Source organism: Rhinolophus sinicus, linkage group LG11, assembly GCF_036562045.2.
Source record: "Rhinolophus sinicus isolate RSC01 linkage group LG11, ASM3656204v1, whole genome shotgun sequence".
Classification (NCBI taxonomy): Eukaryota; Metazoa; Chordata; class Mammalia; order Chiroptera; family Rhinolophidae; genus Rhinolophus; species Rhinolophus sinicus.
Window position 1 is genome coordinate 27,756,766 of NC_133760.1, and position 23,352 is coordinate 27,780,117.

Sequence of the window (23,352 nt, forward strand, 5' to 3'; positions counted from 1 at the left end):
AACACCCTCTACTAGCTGGGGGTGCAAACAACCGCCTCTTGGCCTGCTGGCTCACCAGTGAAATAACCCGCTTCCTAGCTTCCTGGGAGGATAAATGAAATAGTCATATGCTCAGGCTATAAGAACCTGTCTTTAGAAGGAGTTTCATCTAAAACCACTTTGGTTTATGAGGATTACAAAGCATTAAAAAAAAAAAAAATTTTTTTAGGAGTCCTTATCTGGGTTTCTAGGGCCTTGGGAGCAAACAGCTCATTAAAAGACAGTCATCCCTATGACCACCTGTGCAGCTGTAAAGGTAGATGTGTTAAGTTTTCTCAAAGCATTTGTAATTTATAATTTACAGCAGTAATAACCTTGGCATTCCTTGATTTTTCTTCATTAGTTTTTCTGTCTTTGCTATTTTTCCTTTTTTGTATTCGTTTCCATTACATGAACAATTAATGTCACATACCCACGTGCTTTCGTTGAGAAGAGGCTCAAACATACAATACAGCCATGAAAGCTAGAGCCTGCCTTGTCACGCTTTGTTAACTAATGTTATTTAACAAACTGTGTCCATTTTAATGGGTTATGTCGTTGTTTTAGCATAAATGAGTGTTAATTTAGGAACTAATGAATGCATGAAGAATTTTCCACTGAAATTAGCAGCAATTATATTTTTGACTTAGGATAATTCTATTTATCCTCCAGGCTCATAAAATCAAATACAAATACACGCACATATAAGATTCTTAGATCTTTATTTTATAAAATTGGACACATTCTCTCTCCCTCTCTCTCTCTCTCCTCTTGCTTTCCTCATCTGACCTGGAGGCGTTTGCTCCTACACATCGCTTTCTGTGGAATACCACCAATCTGATGGTCATTTACATTGTTTCCTATTTTGTCCTTACCAAAAAATACAATATACATTGATAAACATAATCTTAAGTACTGGCACTTTATTTTTCTCTTAGGGATAGGTTCCCAGGAGTGATACTGCTGGGTTGAAGAGTATGTATATTTTAAATGTTAAAAGACAGAGTCACAATGATTTCCACGGTGCCTATCACAATTTACATTTCTAATAGCACAGTATGAAATTAACTTTTCCCCTGCTTCCTGCTGTTAGTTGATAAAATGACAACTTAGACGAAGACTTATTGGACTATGGATGTTCTAGTAAATTTCATTCATATGTACTCATATTCATACTCACATTCATGTGTAATCACAGCATGTTAATGATCTTCAAAAGTGAACAGTTGTAACTTGTGAATCTGAAATCAAGCCTAAAATGGTGTATCTTTGAGTTATGCAAAAAATATGAATTTTTGTAGGTTAGTCATCAAACAATATGTATGGGGAGATCACTGAACAGTCTAACAAAACTGTTCATGAATCTTTAAAGGAAAGGTATAACTTACACTAAGTCAGGTTCCAAAGGGAAATTTTAGGTTGATGATGCTGAAACTCAAGGAAGTAAAAATACCTCTCCTAAAGAGAATACTGCAAAAATTTATTTCTAAAGTGGACTATGGACACGGAAAATTTTTAAAGCAATAAGATATGACAGTTTCTTAAAATAATTTTGCCTTTAAAATTCCTGAAATGTTAAGTAACATTTGTGCACTACAGACATATCCTACCTTTTTTTTTTTTAACAAGACAATTCATACAATATTAAGAGAAACAGGGAAACACAAAAATATAACTGGTTTCTGGGTTATACAATATTTTGGTAACTGACATGCATTTGTATGTAAATACCCCACTGAAAATCAGTAGCAAGAGCATGATGGAGTGGATATTCTCTTTAGCCCATTTTTATTCCGTGGTGCATACTAATACAGCCCATAGCTGCCTCTTTTCACTCTCTAAACTTCCTCTTACTTATTTCACACTTGCATATTTATGTAAATAACGCTTCTAGAAAATCTTCAGCAAACCCAGAAGCAGGTAAAAACTTCAATAGTGTCTTGTTTATTGAGGCAGCTCAATAACAACGATCATACCAACTTATATACGGCAGCAAGCAGTAGGAGCAAACATGTTACATGCTACTTTCACATTTGTCCCACACTTCATCTGGAATGCATACTGAGTTGTAAAGTTACTGTAAACACATGTGATGTTTAATGTGGAAAATCTTGATTGATGTGTCCTCATTATTAGTGGACAAGAATTTCAAATTTTCAGTGACTGTGTTAAATTCACATACACAGATCTAAAATATACAATTTGTGTTGTGCAGCACAATCTCACACACAGCCACTGTATTCCTAGATTCCACTGTCTGCAGTTCTTCTGCCTCCCAGAATATTTCACGCTTGAATAATTCTTTTGAGATTTCAAACAGCTCACTGTAATACAGTTAAGTATGTCTATTTACAATCGGATATACTCTGCTATGTATTTCTCAGCTGGGTATCACAGCTAACTTTCAGTATGTTAATGGTTTTTAGGGGACCCATTTTTACACATTTCTGAGTTGACAGATTGTACCTCAGTAGGAATTCCCGTGCTCCATCAGTACCTTCGCCCATTGGAAGAGTTCTGGGGAGAGGGTTCTGCAGTCCGACCTGGCTGCAGACTCAGGGTTTGTCCCCTATGTGAACTCTTTGATGGACACTGAGGCGGGACTTCCTGCTGAAGGCCTTCCCACACTGAGAACACTCATATGGTTTCTCTCCCGTGTGGATTCGCAAGTGTAACCTCAGAGTGGACCGCTGGCTGAATGTTTTGCCGCATTCAGTACACTCATAGGGTTTCTCTCCTGTGTGAGTTCTCATATGTATAATGAGTTGCGAGTTCTGAATGAAGGACTTTCCACATTCGCTGCACTCGTAACGTTTCTCCCCCGTGTGAATTTTCTGATGTATAATGAGGTTTGATTTCTTGAAGAAGGTTTTTGCACATTCATTACATTCATAGGGGCGCTCCCCTGTATGAATTCTCTGGTGTGTAGTAAGTTCAAACTTCTGGGCAAATGTCTTGCCACATTCACTGCATTCGTAGGGCTTCTTTTCCATGTGTGCTCTCTGGTGTACAATGAGGTTTGACTGGTGGGTGAAAGCTTTTCCACATTCAAGACATTCAAAGGGTTTTTCCCCAGTATGAATTCTCTGGTGTTTAATGAGGTTTGCCTTATGGGAGAAGGTTTTCTTACATACATTACATTCATAAGGTTTTTCTCCGGTATGTATTCTCTTATGACTAATAAGGAGTGACTTAAAGGGGAAAGCCTTGTCACAGTAATTACAAATGAAAGGTTGTACCAGATTTCGAATTTTCTGATGTTTAAAAATGGCTTCTTTATGGCTGAAGGCTTTTCCACTTTTGTTATAGTCAGAGAATTCTACGTCAGTATGGGTTTTCTCTTGCTTTAGATAGAGAAGTGCTTTTCCAAATCCATTATATTCATCAGTTTGTTTTCTTATGTAGCTTCTATTACTATTAAGTAAGTCTGAATTATATTTCAAAGTTTTTTCATATAAGTCATATTTATAAGGTACTTGTCTTAACGAAACAAAGTCTGTGCTCAGATTGAATGATTTTCCAAAGAGATCACCCCTTTCCTCAATTGGAGTTTGGTTCTTAAAGATTACAAATGGCCTCGCTTGCTCATCTGGGTTTCTGGGCTCCCTCTCCATCTGGTCATCAGCTTTCCACACCTCTAGGAAAGAGCACACGAAATACATTTCGTCAACCCTTTCACTATAACGTTATAGAATGTGACATCTCCACAGATTTCCATCGTAGGTCTGCTTTTTAATTTGGGACTCAGTCTTCTAGTATTAAAAAGTCTCCACTTTCCTAGCTCTTAAACTTTGAAAGGAAAAAAACATGCCTGTAGCAAAAAAAAGTAGTAGAAACTGACAATGAACACAAGTAGCATTGCCTGATTACAAAATGACCTTAAAAAGCGGGTAAAGTAAAATAAAACCAAAGGGCAGCAAACAGGAAATAAATGATGTGGGAGGGCTGACAAGTCCACGGATGAAGGAGACTCAGTGTCCTCAAGGACCCTGAACAGTTAGCACAGAGACCAAGAAAAGCAGATGACGGAAAAGCACCTAGGCATATGTGAGGGTAGCAACCCAGACTGACTCTGAATGACTGTGGTCGGACCAGCCGCCTTTGTGAGCTTCTAGGCTCTTTCCCCTTGGACACCTCTCTCATCTGTGCCAACTAGCTTCCTAGGGCAGGATTTCTCACAGGTTTGCAGAGATGACCCTAGTGCAGCACTCCACATCTCTTAATAAGACTTTTGCAAGTGAATGGCAAGACCCAGAAACTCATACACTGTAGGAAATATAAAATAGATCCAAGGATCCAAGATCCTTTTGACAGATTCACTGCTACTGCTGGTTTCACTGCTTTTTTTCTGTTGTTGTTGGAGAGAGAATGCATTTTCATCATTCAATCTTATTTTTCTCCTTTTAATGTTTAAGTTCTTCCCCAAACCAGTCTTGTCCCTTTTATTTGAAGGAATTGTGGGGATCAAATTACCCAGCCTTGACCTAGGCCTTTGGTAACCTTTACTTTCATCTGTGCATTACTGGCCATCCATGACTCTTGTGATCCTGTTGCCATTTGTGTCCCGGCCAATGTCACTTCTGTACTGAAAAATCTGTATTCCCCTTGAGGGCACCACAGCAATTTCCATGAGCTAAAGTATAAAGGTCACCACCATTCTAGCAAACTGAGAGTACTAATTAAAGAGCAACTAATCACAAAACAAAAGCTTATGACATTTTAGACAAGTACCAGGGCTCAAGTGCGAGTGGCAAATATCTGTAAACGGGAAGGTGAGCAGGGAGGTGTGATTCAGAGTGCTGAGGGATTCAGGCCATCTGTTCTCAGCCATCTCTAAAGCTTTAGAGATTGGAAACATAGATTCCTAAAAAATTCCAAAGGTACCAACCCATTCATAATCCTTGGGATAGTACTTCGAGTGGCTTCTGATTCTCCTTCTCTTCTTCCAAGGCTTTCTAGAAAGTTCTCAACTGGCAATTCTAACTTTGCTAGCTACAATCTTTGTGGCTCCAACTTGAAAATCATATCTGGTTTGATAATATCAGAGAACTTGCTAATGGAATGTAGCTCCTAACTGCTCGGGCTTCAGAGACCCTGAAAGTAAAGTAGGCAGCACTTCAGAGTCTGCACCATCACCTTTAACACCTGAAGCCTGAGGCCAAAACCATTTAGTAATTTAGAAGCTCAATTTCTGGTAACGGAGAAATGACATAATCGGTAAACAGTGTCAACTCCTGCGAGCTGTCCTTACCCACGGAGAGTAAATTGCTGTAATTCTCCAGCATCACGTCCATGTACAGGATCCTCTGAGACGGGTCCAGTTGCTCCCACTCCTCCTGGCTGAAGTCCACAGTCACATCCGTGAATGAAACTGACCCCTGAAACGGCACATTGCTATTCATTCTGAAATGACGAGCATTTGGTGACATAGAAAGGATACATGGAAACTTACCACATTGTTGTAAAAGAGTCATGCACTGTGGACATTACATATGACACCAACTGTACATACACCTTCACTATGTTGTCACATCTCCAAAACGTATTTACAGTGGTTAAAGCATGGGTTCAGATTCCCCTGTACCTCTGGCACTGTGACACCTGACAGGTAGCTAAGATGAATAACACTGTTTCTCCTCTGATGATGTATGAGGGAGTTAAATGCATAAACCTAAATGTACAGTATTTAATGTTACCAGTGCAGTGAGTGCTCACATGGGTGTTCTGCCGCATCAAACTAGACAAAATTACAGAGTACATGAAACCTTTTGTGATACTGTGATAAACATATATTTGGTAATTCAGATGCCCAAAATATTTTTCTCATCTATACAGAGGGTGCCAAAAAAATGTATATACATTTTAAGAAAACTGTATTAAAATTGTAATACTCAATATATACCGATAACAAAAGGTGAATATAAGTCATGTTTGACGTCTGCAATTACAAGAGGTGCTCAAAGTGGTTACCATCAGTGTCCAGACTCTTCTGATTACGGCGGACTACTGCTTGAGCAACGCTGACCAAAGTGCCCACTTGTGTACATTTTTTTGGCACCCCCAGTATTTGGTCTTTCTCCACAGTCCCTGGCTCTAAGCTCCCCAAACACCTGGAATCAAGTGTTGAAAGTGAGAAAGATTTTTGTTATGTTAATGAGGTGACTTTTGGAAATTACCTAAGGATGGGAGCTGGTCAAGAGTAGCCCCAACCACGTGATTAGAGGGTTGGAAGTTACAGGCCCACTCCCTGAACTCTGGGGAGTGGGGTTGGAGGATGCCAGTGCCAGTGGTCAATGGCTGAGTTATCACAGCTATGTAACGAAGCCTCCATAAAAACCTAACAGGACAGGGTTCGAAGAGCTTCTGGGTTGGTGAACACAGACGCTGGGAGAGCGGTGCTCTGGAGAGGGCGTGGAAGCTCCAGAGGTAAGTAAAACACTCACTCAATCCCTAACCCTCACTCAGCTCTCTCCCCTCCCCCTCACAGTCTCTCCTCTCGCTAGCTCGCTCTCACTTTCATGCTCACGCTCCAGTCTCTCTCTTGCTACTGCCTCTCTCTCATTCCTCTCTCTCTCCTTTCTCACTCCTTTCTCTTTTACTCTCATTTCTTTCTCTCTTCCTCAATCCTGTCTCCTCTTTTCCCACTCCCTTCTCTCTCTCCTCAGTCTTTCTCGCTCTCCTTATTCCTTTTTCTCTCACTTTTCTCACTCCAATCTCTCTAATTTCTTTCTCTCACTCCTCTCTCTCCCTTCCTCTCCTCTCATTTTTGTCTCATTCCCTGCCCCGTCTATCGTTGACTCTTCTGTCTCTCACTGTTCTGTATCTCATTTTCTCTCTTTCCTTTCTTACTCTCTCAATCCTGTCTTTTTCTCTCACTCCTTTTTTCTAATATCTCTCTCTCTCTCTCTCTCTCTCTCTCTCTCTCTCTCTCTCTCTCTCTCTCTCTCGCCTTCTGGTCTTTCTCACTCCGTCTCCTGTCACTCTCACTCTTCTGTCTCACTCCTCTCTCCCTCCCTCCCGTCTCTCTTTTACTCATTTCTCTCGTCTCTCACTCATGTCTCTTTCTCATTTCTTTCTCTCTCCACTCAGTCACTTTTTCACTCTCATCTTTCACACTACTCTCTCACTTCTATCTTTCTCCTTTCTATTTTTCACTTCTCTCTCCCCCTACTTTCTCTTACTCCCCTCTCTCTCTCTCTCTCATCTCCTCCCCCCACCCAGTTCCACCCCTGTTCGACCCGCTCTCCCTCTTTGGTATTTCTCTCTTTTCTGTCTCACTTCTCACTCCCTCCCTCCTTCCCTCTCTCCTGTTTCTCTCTCATTCCTTTTTCTTTTCCTCTCTCCTGTAGTTCTCTCTCACTCTCTCCTCTCTCACTCCCTGCTGTCTCTCTCAATCCTCTTGTTCTCTCCCCCTGTGCTGTCTTTCTCTCACTCCTCTCCCCTCTAGCCTCTTTCAAGCTCTCACACCTCTGTCTTACCCCTCTAATTCCTCTCACTCTCTCCCGCCAAGTACTCTCTCTCTCTCTGTTGTCTCACTCCTCTGCTCTCACTCATTCTCATCTCACTCACGCCTGTTTCTCACTGTTCTGTCACACTCTTCTCTCCCCTCCCACTTCCACTTTCTTTCTCACTCCTTTCACTCTCGTTCTCACACCTCTCTTTACGCCCTCACCCCTCTCCTGTCACTCTCTCTCCTCTCACTTTCTCAATCCTCTTGTTCTCTCCCTGTGCTGTCTTTCTCACTCCTCTCTCTTCTCTCACTCCTCTCCCCTCCTGTCTCTAACTCCTATCACTCTCTCCCACCTCATTCTCTCTCTCTCTCTCTGTTGTCTCACTCCTCTGCTCTCTCATTTCTCACTGTTCCGTCACACTCCTCCCCCCCGCACTTCTCCTCTCTCCTTTCTCTCACTCCTTTCACTCTTGTTCTCACTCCTCTCTGCTCTATTTCTCCTTTCTCTCATTGCCTCACTTCTCTCACTCTCACACTCCTTCCTCTCACTTCTCCCTCTCCTGTCATTCTCTCATTCTTCTCACTCCTCTTTCCTCCACTCCTTTCTCTGCCTCACTTTCACTCTCACTCTTCTCTCATTCCTCACTCATTTTTCACACTTTCATGTTCTCTCTCTCCTCTCTCACTGTTCTTACTCTTCTCTCACTCTTTCCCTCCCTCTGCCTCACTCCTTTCACTCACTTCTTTCAATCCCCTCACTCCTCACCTTCCTCACACTCCTTTCACTCTCCTCTCCCTCTTCCGTCTCACTTCTCTCCCCACCTTTGTCTGCCTCTGTCTCTCTCTCCCCCCTTCTCTCGCTCCCTCTCATTTCACTCTCTTCTCTTTCTCACTTTCTCTCCTCTCTCCCCCCCTTCTTTGTCTCCCCTGCTCCTCTGTCCCCCACTTGATTCTCTCCTCCCTCCCCTCTCCCCCTCCTTCTCATTCTTCCCTCTCTCACTCCTGTCCCTCCAGGAATCTTAAGTTGGTGTCCCCTGGGTCACAAAACATGTGGTTTGGGAAAAGGGAGAACCTCTGCTTCCTGGGTGGCCACATGGTCACGGGTGGTATGGAGCAGCAGCTGTGCTGGGATCAGTTACTAAAGGTAAAAGTTAGTCATGGAATTTAGAGATGGATCCAACTCCTAGGGACTTGGTCCACTTGATACATAAACAAATGCAGGCTAATAAGAAAAAGGTGTAAATCTTTAGTTGCTTATTAAGAAATGGGATGAATTAAAAAGACACTGATGGGTCAAAACTTAAGTTTGGGCGTGCCAAAGGTACCTCCTATTGGTCCACCAACATTAAATGGCCCCAAACAAGCCTGCTCCAATTTATCCGTTTGGAGCAATTTTTGAAGCTGGAAGACAGAAATTACAATGAAAACCCTGACCAGCAAACTCTTGGGGCAGTGGTTAGATCGATTAATCTAGTAATGTTGAACAAAAGGACCTGGGTCCCCTGGCTTGACTCTTTGCTGGCGACCCAAAGCCTTTTGCACAACTGTGAGTAAAATCGTCGGGGGATGGAGAAGTTTCTAGGACTTCTTGAAATGGGAGTCCCAGGAACTGTGGTACAAACCCACTGGTGCAGCCCGGATTTGCACTACAATTAGACTAAGAGAAGGTGAAAGTCTAATGGCTGATAGGATCATGCAAGTCGGAGTGTTTAAGAAGCTATTCTGTAAAGAAGCTGTGTCTCCTTGACCTGAGTGTTTCATGGGAATTACGTATGGCCGGGAACACTTCCCCTCCCCAGTACTGTAACAATGAAACCGGCTGAGGAAGTCCTAATGGAGGCTCCAGTTAGGAATGTAAGCACCATGGGAATTCAGGGGAAAGTTTTGTAGAACAACTGGTAAGTGTGATCAGGCTTCATATGAAGTGGTGCATTTCTTACCGGATTGTACTGTGGGGATGGACACTGCATCTGACTGGGACACATTTCCCCCACCTAATATTGTACAGCACAAGGCATGCACATCTGCCCTTCAAGTACTGTTAACTGGACATGCTAAGTGGGAACCAGTACTACTGCCCTGAGCCCCAGCGTATCATGGAAGCCGGAATGCCGGCGGGGACAGATTTTCTGTGCCCTAGTCCTATGTGCGGCGTATACTGGGGCTTTAGTGAGTGCTTCCTAGTGGAAACTACTGGTCTCTTGGACTTGAGAATTTCCATTTTAGAGGAATGTTTACTACCTTGCTATTGACTGAAGCTGCCTCTAAGACTGAAAGACATAAAACGATCTTGAAATCAGAACTACAGTGCCTTGGGTGAGGTCAGAGGAACGCTACTGGGGATGGCAGTGCCCAGTAGAGTTCCGTAATCAAATGGAAATGGTTTACATAGGACCATGCTGCCTGGGGAACACAAGGAGAACCTCACAAGCCGGGGGCCTCTTTTGCCCTAGGACTGACTCTGGAGGGAAGCAGGAGCTGACTCGTGGACAGTGCCCTATAAAGAGCCCGCGACTGACCAACCGCTGCTTGGTTTGTGGACAGCAGTTCCATGGTGAGTGGACAGCACCCTGTTTGGAAAGCCACCACCCTAATGGAAGAAGGTACAAACAAATCAGCTCAGTGGGCTGAACAGCATGCTGTGTGCCCAGCAGTGATGAAAGAATTGAACAGTGGTAAAGCCCCTAGGTTTGCCTTTTAACTGTCTCACGGGTAGTGGCCAAGGCCCTGGCCATATGGTCAGGCTGGAGAGCAATGGAAACCTGGCCTATTACAGGGGTGTCTGTATGGGGCATGGCCCTGTGGAAACCACTACGGACACAAGTGGTGTGAATAAAGCAGGACACATTACTGCCCATCAGAACTCCCTTTGAATCTTGGAAGGTGACTGGAATCAACAAGCAGACAGCCCCGTGTGCTCGCTTGAGGTGCACACCTGGGTCCATAAAATAAGCAGACATGGGGGTGCTGCACTAGTGCAGAGAGGGGCTGAACCTAGCCCAAGTCCTTTTGCACCCTCTGAGGCACACGATGCCAACCAGAACCGCAGAGACGGAGACGGCAGCTGGCACGTGGCAGATCCCCTAGTGCAAAGGCCTTGAGCACAGCCAGCAAGTCAGACTGACGCTGGGAGCCCGGGGGACAAATGGATCCTGCCGGGAATACACAGGCTTCAGACTGGGCCTGGCAGACCTGGGAGTAGATGCAAATGCTCCAAAACACAGAGGGTGCCAAAAAAATGTATACACACTTTAAGAAAGGAAAAAACTATTAAAATTGTAATATATACCAATTTAACAAAAGATGAGCACAAGTCATGTGTATACATTTTTTTTGGCACCCCCAGTATTATTAAAGGATTGGAACACAAAATGCTGTACCAGTTTGGACCACCAACTTACATTGCTTTGGACCAAGGAAGAAACTTTACAGCTCCTCATGTTAAACAGTGGTCCCCGAGCCATCACATCAGATGGACACACCACGCTGCATATCATCCACAGAGTACTGTTTAATAGAAAACCGAATGGGCATTTGAAACATTTGCTGTTTAAAATGGAGGGATATAAAGGCATGAGGGGGTTAAGGGAGGGTCCCTACTGGATAGATTCCTCTGCTTTTCTGGGGATTTGGGAAAGAGGGGGTGGGATGGATGCTGGTAACTATATAATTCTTCCCCACAGCACCTCAACTGTCTTTTTTCCTACCTGACCCACTGGTGCCAGCACTAGGTCTGCAACAGTGGGTGCCGGAAGCAGGGATGATTCCTAAGCAAGAAACTAACTATTCCTTTAAATCTGTCAGAATTGCTAAGGACCTGATGGGGTGGACTGTGCCTCTACCGCATTTGGCGAAGTTGGAGCTGACAGTGAATGCCGTGGTGTTGTCTAGTGGTCAAGAATCCTGCACTACACGAGTGGGAATGGACTGCGGGGGAAGCACTTCTTCGACGAGTACTGCTGCCAGCAATCTAGACCAACACCATGGTAACCCTGATGTCCCTTCCTAGGGTGGAAAAGTTTGGGTAAAGATAATGACAAACGGAGATAAGGAGAAATAATAGCTGAGGGTAAAAGGGATGAACAAGTGGGTTATGCAACAAGGGAATTCCAGCACTTTATTAATACTTCAAGAGAGGTTCAGAGCACGAGAATGATACTATCTCTTAGCATAAGCATACGAGATACCTGCAAAGGGGAGTAGAGTTTGCCACCACAAAATATGCCTCGTTAGAGATACTGGTTATTTTAGGCTGGTTAATTTTAATCAAAACCAAAAAGACGTTATGAGAAAAAAAATGAAGCCCATTTGATAACTTTCAAAACCATCCACACCACGTTGCCACATGGTAAGTACACTAAGAACTTTTGCATCCTGTCAGACCAACAAGGGTGTAAACCTGTGGCTCAATTTACATTGATTTAGAAATGACTCAACCATCAAATACGAAAATACTTCTCATAATGCTGTTTTCTATACTTTATACAAACAAAAACACTGCTCCAAAAATTATAGATAAAACAATTCTGATAGCACAGCATTAAAAGAGATATCAAACATGAATGACTTCAAACACTTGCTTCTGTCATGACAGATGCAGTTTCAATCTGGAATGAATTTGGTGTTCTGGGCAGAAATTCTATGGCCATGACTAGAGAGGTGTACCTAGCATATCTGACACCCAGAGCAGACCATTTTTAACACACCCTCCTCAACTCTTCCAACTATTATACATTTGAAACATTCACCTCTAAATTTACTTCTGAGTATACGAATCCTTTTTTACCTATTCACATTCTCTCTTTTGAATCTATATACCAGGGGTGCCAAAAAAATGTATACAAGTGGACACTTTGGTCAATGCTGCTCAAGCAGTAGTTCGCCGTAATCAGAAGTGTCTGGATGCTGATGGTAACCACTTTGAGAACCTCTTGTAATTGCAGAAGTCAAACATGACTTGTATCCATGTTTTGTTATCGGTATATATTGAGTATTACAACTTTAATACAGTTTTCCTTTCTTAAAATGTGTATACACTTTTTTGGCACCCTCTGTATCTTTCATCTTCAGTTATGACTTCCAATTTCTTAACCCCTCCTACTTCTTCCAAATTGTCATTGCCCCTCTAAGATTACATACCTCCAAAATCTAGATTACACTTGTCGCCATCTTCAAAACCTTGCCTCAATAACTTTCCACCACTTCCCACTCATAACTCCAAGCCTCAGGAAAAGTTACAGGAAGTGAGAGGAGTTGTAGTGTACAAAATTGCAGGTAACCTAATTAGCATTATTTCATACATCTTATCAGAATCTTTAGCCACTTGGCCCGGGAGCAGAAAATGCAGGTGATGGGTCATCTGTGCCTGAGATCAATACCATGGGGGTCAACAATTTTAGAGTCATGATTTTCCCAATACTAAATATTTATTCTCCATTTTCAGATCACTTCTGAAATTATAGTTCAAAAAACAGGATCACTAGGAAATTTTCTAGGGAATAAAGTAAGTACTAGGGACACAAAGACCAAGATCAGTCTTCACCGAGATAGGCACCGCTCAAGTCTTTCCTTTGCTTCCTATTTCCACAGCCACCCCAGCTATTACAAAGGCTTCCTAACTCTTATTTCTTTTTCCTCTTATTCTATTACCACACATCATAAAACTAACAATTTCCCTAATGTAAAGCTCTACATAACTAGAAATGGTTACCTATTATTTATTTCAATAAACTAATGACTAGCCCAGTTTTCAACATCATCCAAATTTCATTTTCATCCCCTTTTCCCATGGCTCCCCTCACTATGCAAAGATGTTCCCACTTAGATCACATATTCGATTTTGAGTCCTGCTCTCTTTTAAACCCTGGAGTACTTTTTTTGTATCTCTCTTGTTGCACTTATTTTACTCTGCTTGTGGGACAAACTAAAAAGGTCTAACATACTTGCAACTGGAATCCAAATAGGGGAGGCAAAATACAACAGAAATAATACTTGAAGAGATAATACCTTAAAATTTTCCAGGACAGCTCATATCAGACTACAGAAACACCACTGCTCCCAAGAAAAATAAATACAGAGAACACCACACTTGGGCACATCATAATAAAACTGCTAAATCTCCCAGAAGAAAAAATATGCATTGCCTTCAGAGACAAAACAGTAAAACGGACAACTGACTTTTAAACAGAAACAATGTAAGCCACAAAAATCACAGAATATCTTCAAAATGCTGAAAAGACTAGAGTGTGAGTTCTAGGAGAAGTTTTTCTATAAAGGGTCAATTAGTAAATGCTTCAGGTTTTGCAGGTCATATGTAGTCTCCACTACAACTAATCAACTCAGCCATTGTACATAAAAGCCGACACAGACAATGTATAAACAAGTGTGCATAGCTGTGTTCCAAAAAACTTGATTATGGACACAGAAATCTGAATTTCATATAATTGTCACATCATAAAACACTATTCTTCCTTTGATTTTTCCCCAACCATTTAAAAATGTTGCAGGGAACCCAATCAGCATCATTTCATGGCATCCTACAAGAGTCGTTAGCCACTTGGCAGCGGAGCAGAGAATGCAGGTGATGGGTCATCTGTGCCTGAGATCAATACCAAATACGAAATACTAACACCAAATACTAAATGCTAATACTAAAAACCATTTGTAGCAAGGCAGCAGGCCATTTGGTCCATGGACCACAGTTAGACAATCTGAAATGATGACTACTAAACAATAAATGTTGTATGCTAGGTATTATTACTACTATCAAAGGATGTACATAAATAAATAAATAAATAAAATAACCTACCACAAATCAGTTGAATGCAAAAAGCAATGGGGAGCAAATCAGCAAAATATGTTGTTAAAATAAGTATATATGGGATAGGGAAGAAGAGGTGTAAATAAGCTGAAACTAATTTTTAGGTGCCAGTAACTTGAAAGTTGTGGCAGAAAGTACTCTGAGGAAAATATAAATCGTGATTAAACTTCGTTTCAAACATACATTTAAATAAGCACTGAAAGAGTAAGATAAACTTTTAAAAGGATGGAAATATATTCTGACAGACCAGAAGAAGAAGAAAGGTGGGTCAAGAAAATCAGTAATCAAAATAGAATGGAGTAAATGTTTAATACAAGATTAAGACCCTCAGAGAAGTTAAAAAAAAAGAAATCAACATACTCTTTACAACAAGCAAACTTAGTCTCACAAGGCACTGAAAAGTTTGCAGAATAATGTTATTAATTAAAACAGAATTCTAAATACATATATTTAATATATATGATAAATTCTACTTAGTACATACAAAAGTATTAAAAAAGAGGATTGGATACACCCACACAAAACTTTTAACATTAGCAACCTCTAAGGTGGGGAGACTGGTTTTAATAATCAAGAAGATTTTAGCAGAGTTAAGTGACCTAATACCAAGAGTGACAACACACTAGGAAGGGCAGATCCACAACAGAAATAGAATTCATGTATGAACTGTGTAACACAAAGAAAAAAAACTTCAATGTACATAATGTGTAGAACGACATAAGATGGTAAGTATTGATTACTGGATGGTGTAACAGGTTGATAGTCATTAAGTTGAACCATACTGAAATTGATGACATTCAACTGTTTTGACATATAAATCTGGGAATTTTATATAGCTCAACCTAGTATTCTCTTATTTGTGTTTCTGTACATTTTCACACTTCACAAAATCAAATAAAAAAACGTAAGTAAAGAACAAAAACTATCTTATGGACTATCAGGCAAAATGTAAGGAAAAAGCAAATTACCAAAAAATTGTAGGACACAGGGGACAAAGAAAAAAGCCTACAAGTTTCAGGAGAGAATGGAACAGGTTACATCCTGATAAGTAGATAGGCCTTTGGACGCCTTCGCTACAACACTACAAAGCAATGACTTCAAAATTCTAAGGAAAAACAATAAAAGCTGGACAAAATAAATGAAACAATTTGCAGGCATTGGAGAGCGACCATTGTAGAGCTAAAATTAGTGAAAGAAGGGTGTGCTCCACATTCACACTGATGATGAAAGTGCTGAAAGAAAAAAAATCAACTTTGAATTCTATATCCAGCAAAAGTGTCCATAAAAGTATTTTAAACCATGGCACAAACAGAGCCTAAGCAGAAAGTGACAGTATTGCTACATGGAATCAATTTAAAAAATAAAAACTGGCATTTGGGTCTGCAAAGCAACTGGGATTTGGGAGCAGCGTAATGGGAGATAAGGAAGCCACAGAGAGGGAGTTCTAAAATTCTGCATAAAAATTCACCTCAGATCTCTGGTTGGTTTCTAATATGTGCAGTTGGAGGGCAAGGCTCCAGAAGGACTAGCAGAGAGCAACAGTTTTGTTCCTCCAGGTAGTTAAATTATTGGCAGAACAAAACTTAGCATTCTTTAGAGGGAGTTATACAACATATCCAGCATAATACAAACAAAAATTACTAGACATGTGAAAAAGCAAAAAACAAAGACACTATCAAGAGGTAGACAGCTCAAAAACAGATGTAGAGATAGACCAAGTATTAGGATTGGCACACAAAGCCTTCAGATTAACTGTAAAGTAGTAGGTAATCCAGAGAAAAAAAGGACAATGTGAATGAAAACATAAGAATAGTTCAACAAAAAACCAGAATCTACAAAAACGAAGAAAATGGATAATCCAGAACTGCAAAATGTAGTACCTGAAATAAAAAGCTCATTGTATAGACTTAATAGCAACTGGACAGAAGACAAGAATTATGAATTTGAAGACAGTTCGATAGAAGATACACAAGCTGAAGCACTGGGGGAAGAAATAAAACATAAGAGATGTGAGACATGAATAAAAAGTCGAATGCATCATTACCTATAATGATGAAAGAAAAAACAAAAAATGATAATGTATAGTCCCAGAGAATAATAAAGAATGGGATAAAATATTTGAAGAACACCTGAGAATTTTCCAAATCTGGTAAAAGGCATTGACCATAAACCTAAAAAACTCAAAAAAAGTCCATCATGCAGAATAAATAGAAAGATACATCATATTCAAATTGCTAAATGCCAGAGAAAAAGATATCTTAAAAACTGGCCACCACTTCATGGATAGTGTAGATTCCTGACCACTGCGCTGTACACCTGAAGCTGAAGCTAAATAATATTGAATGTCAACTATAATTTAATATATATATAGTCATGGAATATGGAGTACAGTATAGGGAATAGAGTCAATGGAACTGTAACAGCTATATACGATGTCAGAGGGGTAATAGATTGGGGAAGGGGGGTTATCACTTTGTGAGGGGTGAAATGTTTAGACTAACTATTACATTGTTTTGTATACCTGAAACTAAAAACAAAACAAAACAAAACAAAAAAACAGAAAAAAAACCCCCACAAATGCATATTGTATGAACACACATATATGGTCAAAACTAAAAAAAAACCTTCAGCATACAAAAAAATAACTAAAAGTGGCCAGAAGAAAAAGATACATCACCTTTAGGGTACAACTATAAAAATGAAGGCTTATTTATTAATAGAAACCAGTGAAGTGAGAGAAAAGCAGAATGCCATCTTAAAATATTGAAAGAAAAAAAGAAACCAAAACAAAAAACGCTAGAATTCTATACCTAGGGAAAATATTTTTCAAAATGAAGGGAAAATTAAAAGCACATACAGATAAACAAAAGCTGCAAGAATTCACTGCTATACTATATACATAGTATTCTTGGATTGTACTGAGGTGGTATAATATTACTTCAAGATGATCAGTAAAGAATATAAACTATAATTCCTAGAACAACCACTTAAAAAAATAAAAGAGAGGCAGCCAGTTAGCTGAGTTGGTTAGAGCGTGGTGCTCTTAACAACAAGGTTGCCGGTTCCATCCCCACATGGGCCACTGCGAGCTGCGCCCTCCACAACTCAGTTGAAACAACTACTTGACTTGGAGCTGATGGTTCCTGGAAAAACTCACTTAAATAAAAGTTTTAAAAAAAATAGCAAGATGACATACTTCAATCCAACTGTGCCTATAATTAAATTACTTATAAAGAAAAATAAAAATCAAAAGAAACTGTCAGGCTTGATTTAAAAAAAAAACATGATTCAACTAGATGCTGCTTAGAGGAAATACCCTATAAATTTAAGAACATAAAAAGGTTGAAACAAAAAGAATGGAAAAAAATATACCATAAAAACGCTGATCATAAAAAGTCAAGTATGGCTGTATTTATATCAGATAGCTACTATAACTAGAGATAAAGAATGACATTCCAAAATGATAGAAGGGTAAATCCATTAGGAAGATAGAACAAGCATAAATGTGCATACACTCAATAAATGTATGCGCTCAATCACATAGCTTCAAATTACATGAGCAAAAATGGACAGAAGCTAAGCCAAAGTAAGGACTGGACAAATCCATTCATACCATCTATCAATCAGATATCAAAACAGAATGAAGACATTTTCAGAAATTCCAAGTCTCAAAAAAACAAAAAATGTAGGGGGCCGGCCCGGTGGCTCAGCTGGTTAGAGCTCCATGCTCCTAACTCTGAAGGCTGCCGGTTTGATTCCCACATGGGCCAGTGGGCTCTCAACAAGGTTGCCGGTTCAACTCCTCGAGTCCCCCAAGGGATGGTGGACAGCGCCCCCTGCGACTAAGATTGAACATGGCACCTTGAGCTGAGCTGCCGCTGAGCTCCCGGATGGCTCAGTTGGTTGGAGCGCATCCTCTCAACCACAAGGTTGGCGGTTCAACTCCCGCAAGGGATAGTGGGCTGCGCCCCCTGCAACTAGAAACTGCAACTGGACCTGGAGTTGAGCTGCGCCCTCCACAACTAAGACTGAAAGGACAACAACTTGAAGCTGAACGGCACCCTCCACAACTAAGATTGAAAGGACAACTTGACTTGGAAAAAAAAAAAAAAAGGATCTGGGACTCAACACTCGGGCGAAGAAGACCAGGGCTTATGGAAAGACACTTCCACTGCTACTGTTGCGTTTGCTTTCAGGGAGTCCGCGCTCCGTCTCCACTTGCCTGCCTCCCTTGCCCTTCCTGCCCCAGTCGAGGTATTTTATCCTGAGCCAGCTCGCATCTCTTTGTACAGAAGTGTCACGAGAATCATGGCCGAATACTCCTATGTGAAGTCCACCAAACTCGTGCTCAAGGGAACCAAGGCTAAGAGTAAGAAAAAAAAAGAGCAAAGAAGAGAAAAAGAGATGATGAAGAGACCCAACTTGATATTGTTGGAATCTGGTGGACAGTTACAAACTTTGGTGAAATTTCAGGAACCACAGCAATTGAAATGGATAAAGGAACCTACATACACGCACTTGACAATGGACTTTTTACACTAGGAGCACCACACAAAGAAGTTGATGAGGGCCCTAGTCCTCCAGAGAAGTTTACAGCTGTCAAATTATCTGATTCCAGAATTGCCCTGAAATCTGGCTATGGAAAATACCTTGGTATCAATTCAGATGGACTTGTTGTTGGGCGTTCAGATGCAACTGGACCAAGAGAACAATGGGAACCCGTCTTTCAAGATGGGAAAATGGCTTTATTGGCCTCAAATAGTTGCTTTACTAGATGCAATGAAGCAGGTGACATAGAAGCAAAAAGTAAAACAGCAGGAAAAGAAGAAATGATAAAGATTAGGTCCTGTGCTGAAAGAGAAACTAAGAAAAAAGATGATATTCCAGAAGAAGACAAAGGAAATGTTAAACAGTGTGAAATCAATTATGTAAAGAAATTTCAGAGCTTCCAAGACCAAAAACTTAAAATAAGCAAAGAAGACAGTAAAATTCTTAAAAAGGCCCGGAAAGATGGATTTTTGCATGAAACACTTCTGGACAGGAGAGCCAAATTGAAAGCTGATAGATACTGCAAATGACCAGGATTTTTGTTTGTCTTCTCCTTTTGTTGCTGTTTTTTTTTTTCCTGAATAAAGTAATCCGTAAAAAAAAAAAAAAAAAAAAGTCCTGGAAGTACACACTGTTCCCCAATAAAGTCCTGTTCCCCTTCCCCAATAAAATCTTTAAAAAAAAAAAAAAAAAAAATGTAGGGCTAGCCCGGTGGCTCAGGTGGTTAGAGCACTGTGATCCTAACACTGAGGTCACCAGTTCGATTCCCACATGAGCCAGTGAGCTGCGCCCTCTACAGCTAAGACTGTGAACAACAGCTCTCCCTGGAGCTGGGCTGCCACAAGCAGTCAGAGGTTGGCGTAAGCTGCCATGGGCTGCCATGAGCTGCCGCGGGCTACCGTGAGCGGCCAGTGGCCAGTGAGTGGCTGGCAGCCATTGTGAGTAGCCAACTGACGACTGGCGACCCACTGCCTCAGTGGGGGGAGGAGGGGGAGTGCAAGGCTCCTAATACCAGCCTGGGCCAGGGAGCTGTGTCCTACACAACTAGACTGAGAAAAACAACGGCTTGAACAGGAGTGGGGGGAGGAGGATGTATTTCTCACATACCTTTTCTCAAGAAGTTACTGAACAACGTGCTCCAATAAAACGATAGTAATCCAAAATGACAAGGACATGGGAAGGGGTAAACAAAAGATCAATCTGAGAGCTGAAGGAAATCCTAGGAAGGGTTTGAAGGAGATGCAGGATGGCAGTGATTCTCTACTGATACCAAATTGCTTGTTGTACAGGCTGAAATTGATTCAAAAGTAGGCATTTTGAGAGCTGTCTTCAATAAGATGACTACAAGTATTGTATCACCTTTTAAACTTGAGGGCATAATGCTTGGGTAAGCCTGACCCAGATTCTTATCTGTACTTGGTTTGGTTTATCTTGAGCATGTGCTGACGGTCTCTCTCTGTCCTCTGCACACCAGGCTGCCCTGGATCAGATGAGGACACTCATTTCTACTCACAGAAGTGTTCCACTTTGATCTACTCCTGAGAGTTGGCAGTTGACTAGTGAGCTAAGAAGCAGAGAATAGAGAGGAGCCCACTCACTCTATATTCCTGCCAGACATTCAATAACCGATCCACACTTTGACCCTGCCAGATGGCCCAACCTTACGTTTTCCTGTGTTTCTTACAACTTTGCCAATGACTTCTACCAGACAATGACTGCTCCAAATGTTATTTTTTTAAACCCTCAGAAAAGCTGAAGCCACATTATGACCCAGAGACTCTATTCAGCTCATCTCTTAGAAGCTGTTGTCTAACACTGACAAAATTTCTAGACACAACTAGATTTGTGTTTGCTTGATAATTTTTGCTATGTTTCTTGCTCTCAGTAAGAAGGTATCAGCACCAGCAATGCATGCATAGTTTTGCCTCTCTTTAGCAAACAGTGGCTAATGTAACTTGAAAAAAACAAGACAAAAACCCTGAGTCTTGATAAAGGGAGCATGGGTGCAAGAAAGGACATCTTTCAGATTTTTCATGTCTGGAAGAAAAAAAGCCTACACCAATCAGAAAAATATGCAAAAAAAGGCAATATAAACTCCAGTTATAGTTTTTCAAAATTGAGTTTTATATTAGAGATACATACCGAAGTGTTAAAATCTTTAAGAAATATTAAGAGAATGATTAACAAAAATAGTGGCTACCTACTAGGAGTATTCAATCAGAGAATGTATCATAAAGAACAGATAATGGACAATGGGACTTACGGTCAAGACAGCGGAGCAGGTAAACTCTGCGCTTGCCTCCTCTCACAACCACACCAAAATTACAGAACCATCATTGAGAACCACCTGAAGACTAGCTGAATAGAATTCCTATAACTAAGGACATAAAAAAGAAGCCATGCGCAGACTGGTAGGATGGGCAGAGATGTGGAACAGACAGGTCCCACATCTATGGTGTGGTGAATAAGAATCAGGTGGGCTATCTCGGCCACTGAGGTCTGCCCTGAGGACTGAGGGGTCCCAGTCCCACACTCGGCTCCTCAACCCAGGGTATCAGTGGCAGGAAGAGGAGTCCCCATAACATCTGGCTGTGAAAACTGGCAGGGATTGCATCTGAGAAAGACAAAAGGCTGCTAGAGACCAAAGCACTGCGGGTCTTAAAGGACCTGTGCACAGACTCAACTGCTCACAAACTCACTCAATCTAAGCTCCAGTGCGGGGGTAATAGCTCAGAAAGTGACATACAGGGAGGAATTAAATGGACAAAATTCAGGACAAGGACTGGAAGGGCTGGGGTCGGGGCAACTTCTTTGGGGACAGAGATGCTGGTAGGCACCACTGTTCCTCTGTTGAACTCCCTCCCACCCAGCCAGATCAAAGCAGGCAGGTGCCAAATCTGTACTCTCCATTAATCTGTCTAACACCCTACACCCCACCGTGGTGGTTCCTTGAGACCCTGCCCCACCCAACAGGCCCAGCAGCCCTAGCCTCTTCCAGCAGCTCCTCCACACAAGTAGCTTGTTTGGGCTTACACTATGAACTTTCCCAAAATCTCTCCAAGGTCCAAAAACACCAAATAAGCAGTGGCTGGCCTTAGCGTGCATTGTAGCTCTTAAGTGGCCCCATGTCTAGCACAAGTGGTGATTGGTTTCAACTTTCATTGTAACTCCCATCAGCTGATCACAAGCCTGGCATAAGTGGCAGCCAGTCTTGGCCTGGAATATAGCTTCAACTAAACAAGCACAAGCCTAGCACTGGCTGTGGCGGCTGGCTTCATCATGGTGCCCACCAAAGAGTCCCAAGCCCAGTATAAGTGGCAGCCATCCTCGGTTCATACTGTAGTCTCTCCCAAGTGCCTCTAAGCCCAGAACAAGCAGCAATCAACTGTAGATCACTTTGTAGCTCCTACCAAGAAGTCCCACGCTTGGCACAAGTGGCAGCTAACTTGGCCTGCACTGGAGACCCTCACAAGAGGTTCCAGAACCATTACACCTGGTGGCTGGCTTCATCTGAGCACCAGAGCACCACCCAACCAGTTCTATAAATGACACATCTGAAGGGTGGATTTGGCTGGGTGACTTCTGCTCTGTGGGGTCAGCCCACACACAACAAATTATCTGTTGTAGTCACAGCCAGCCCTCACAGCCAGTGAGCCTGGGGATCAACACCACCTACTGATGTGCCAATAACCATTGAGGCTTAACTACAGCAGGAGGACACACACGACTCAGACATGGTACAATCCTGGAACACCTGACTCAGGTGACCAAAGAAACTGTGCCAGTGAGCTCCAAAGGACGCCTTCTACATAAGACCACTCTATCAAGACAAGGACACGTTGCAGATCTACCTAATACATTGAAACAAACACAGGGCATCAGCAAAAATGAAGAGACAAAGACACATGTCCCAAATGAAAGAATGGAACAAAACTCCAAGTAAACAAAATGGAAACAAGCAATCTACCAGATACAGAGTTCAAAACACTAGTTACAAGGATGTTCCATGAACTTAGGGAATAAAATAGATTAACTCAGTGAGAACTTCAAAAGAGAAAGACAGAACATAAAAAAGGAGACAGCATAAAAAAAAAATCAGTCAGAAATAAAGGATACAATAACTGAAATGAAGAATATATTAGATGGAATCAACAGCAAATTGGAAGCAGCAGAAGCTCTTGGAAGACATGGTAGGGAAAACACACAATCATAACAGCATAACGAAAAACAATTTTTAAAAAAGAGGATAATTTAAGGGACCTCTGGGACAACATCAAGCATACTAACATTTGCATCACAGGGGTACCATCAGGAGAAGAGAGAGAGCACAGGGAATAGAAAAACTATCTGAAGAAATAATGACAGAAAACTTCCCTAAACTGAAGAAGGAAATAGACATGCAAATCCAGGAGGTGCAGAGAGTCCCAAACAAGATGAAGCCAAAGAGACACACACCAAGGCACATCATAATTAAAATGCCACAGGTTAAAGACAAAGAGAGAATCTTGAAAGCAGC

At 41.5% G+C, this 23,352-nt stretch overlaps 1 protein-coding gene and 1 pseudogene across 8 annotated transcripts in view; one reads left to right on the forward strand and one right to left on the reverse strand.

Moving 5' to 3' along the window:
• Positions 1–723: 723 nt before the first annotated feature.
• ZFP1 (ZFP1 zinc finger protein) overlaps positions 724–23,352 on the reverse strand; it is a 34,360-nt gene continuing 11,731 nt past the window's right edge. For 6 of the 8 annotated variants that reach the window (XM_074314566.1, XM_074314565.1, XM_019710589.2 and 3 more), the window contains 2 exons: positions 5,270–5,396; positions 724–3,655 (listed from right to left, as the gene is read on the reverse strand). In XM_074314566.1, the coding sequence (XP_074170667.1) occupies positions 2,574–3,655; positions 5,270–5,312 (1,125 nt within the window). In that variant the 5' untranslated portion in view covers positions 5,313–5,396 and the 3' untranslated portion in view covers positions 724–2,573. Of the gene's footprint in view, positions 3,656–5,269; positions 5,413–10,869; positions 10,965–23,352 lie in introns of those variants that run through there. The other 2 variants (XM_074314563.1, XM_019710581.2) reach the window with 2 other exon arrangements.
• On the forward strand, positions 18,457–19,402 carry LOC109433989 (protein FRG1; annotated as a pseudogene).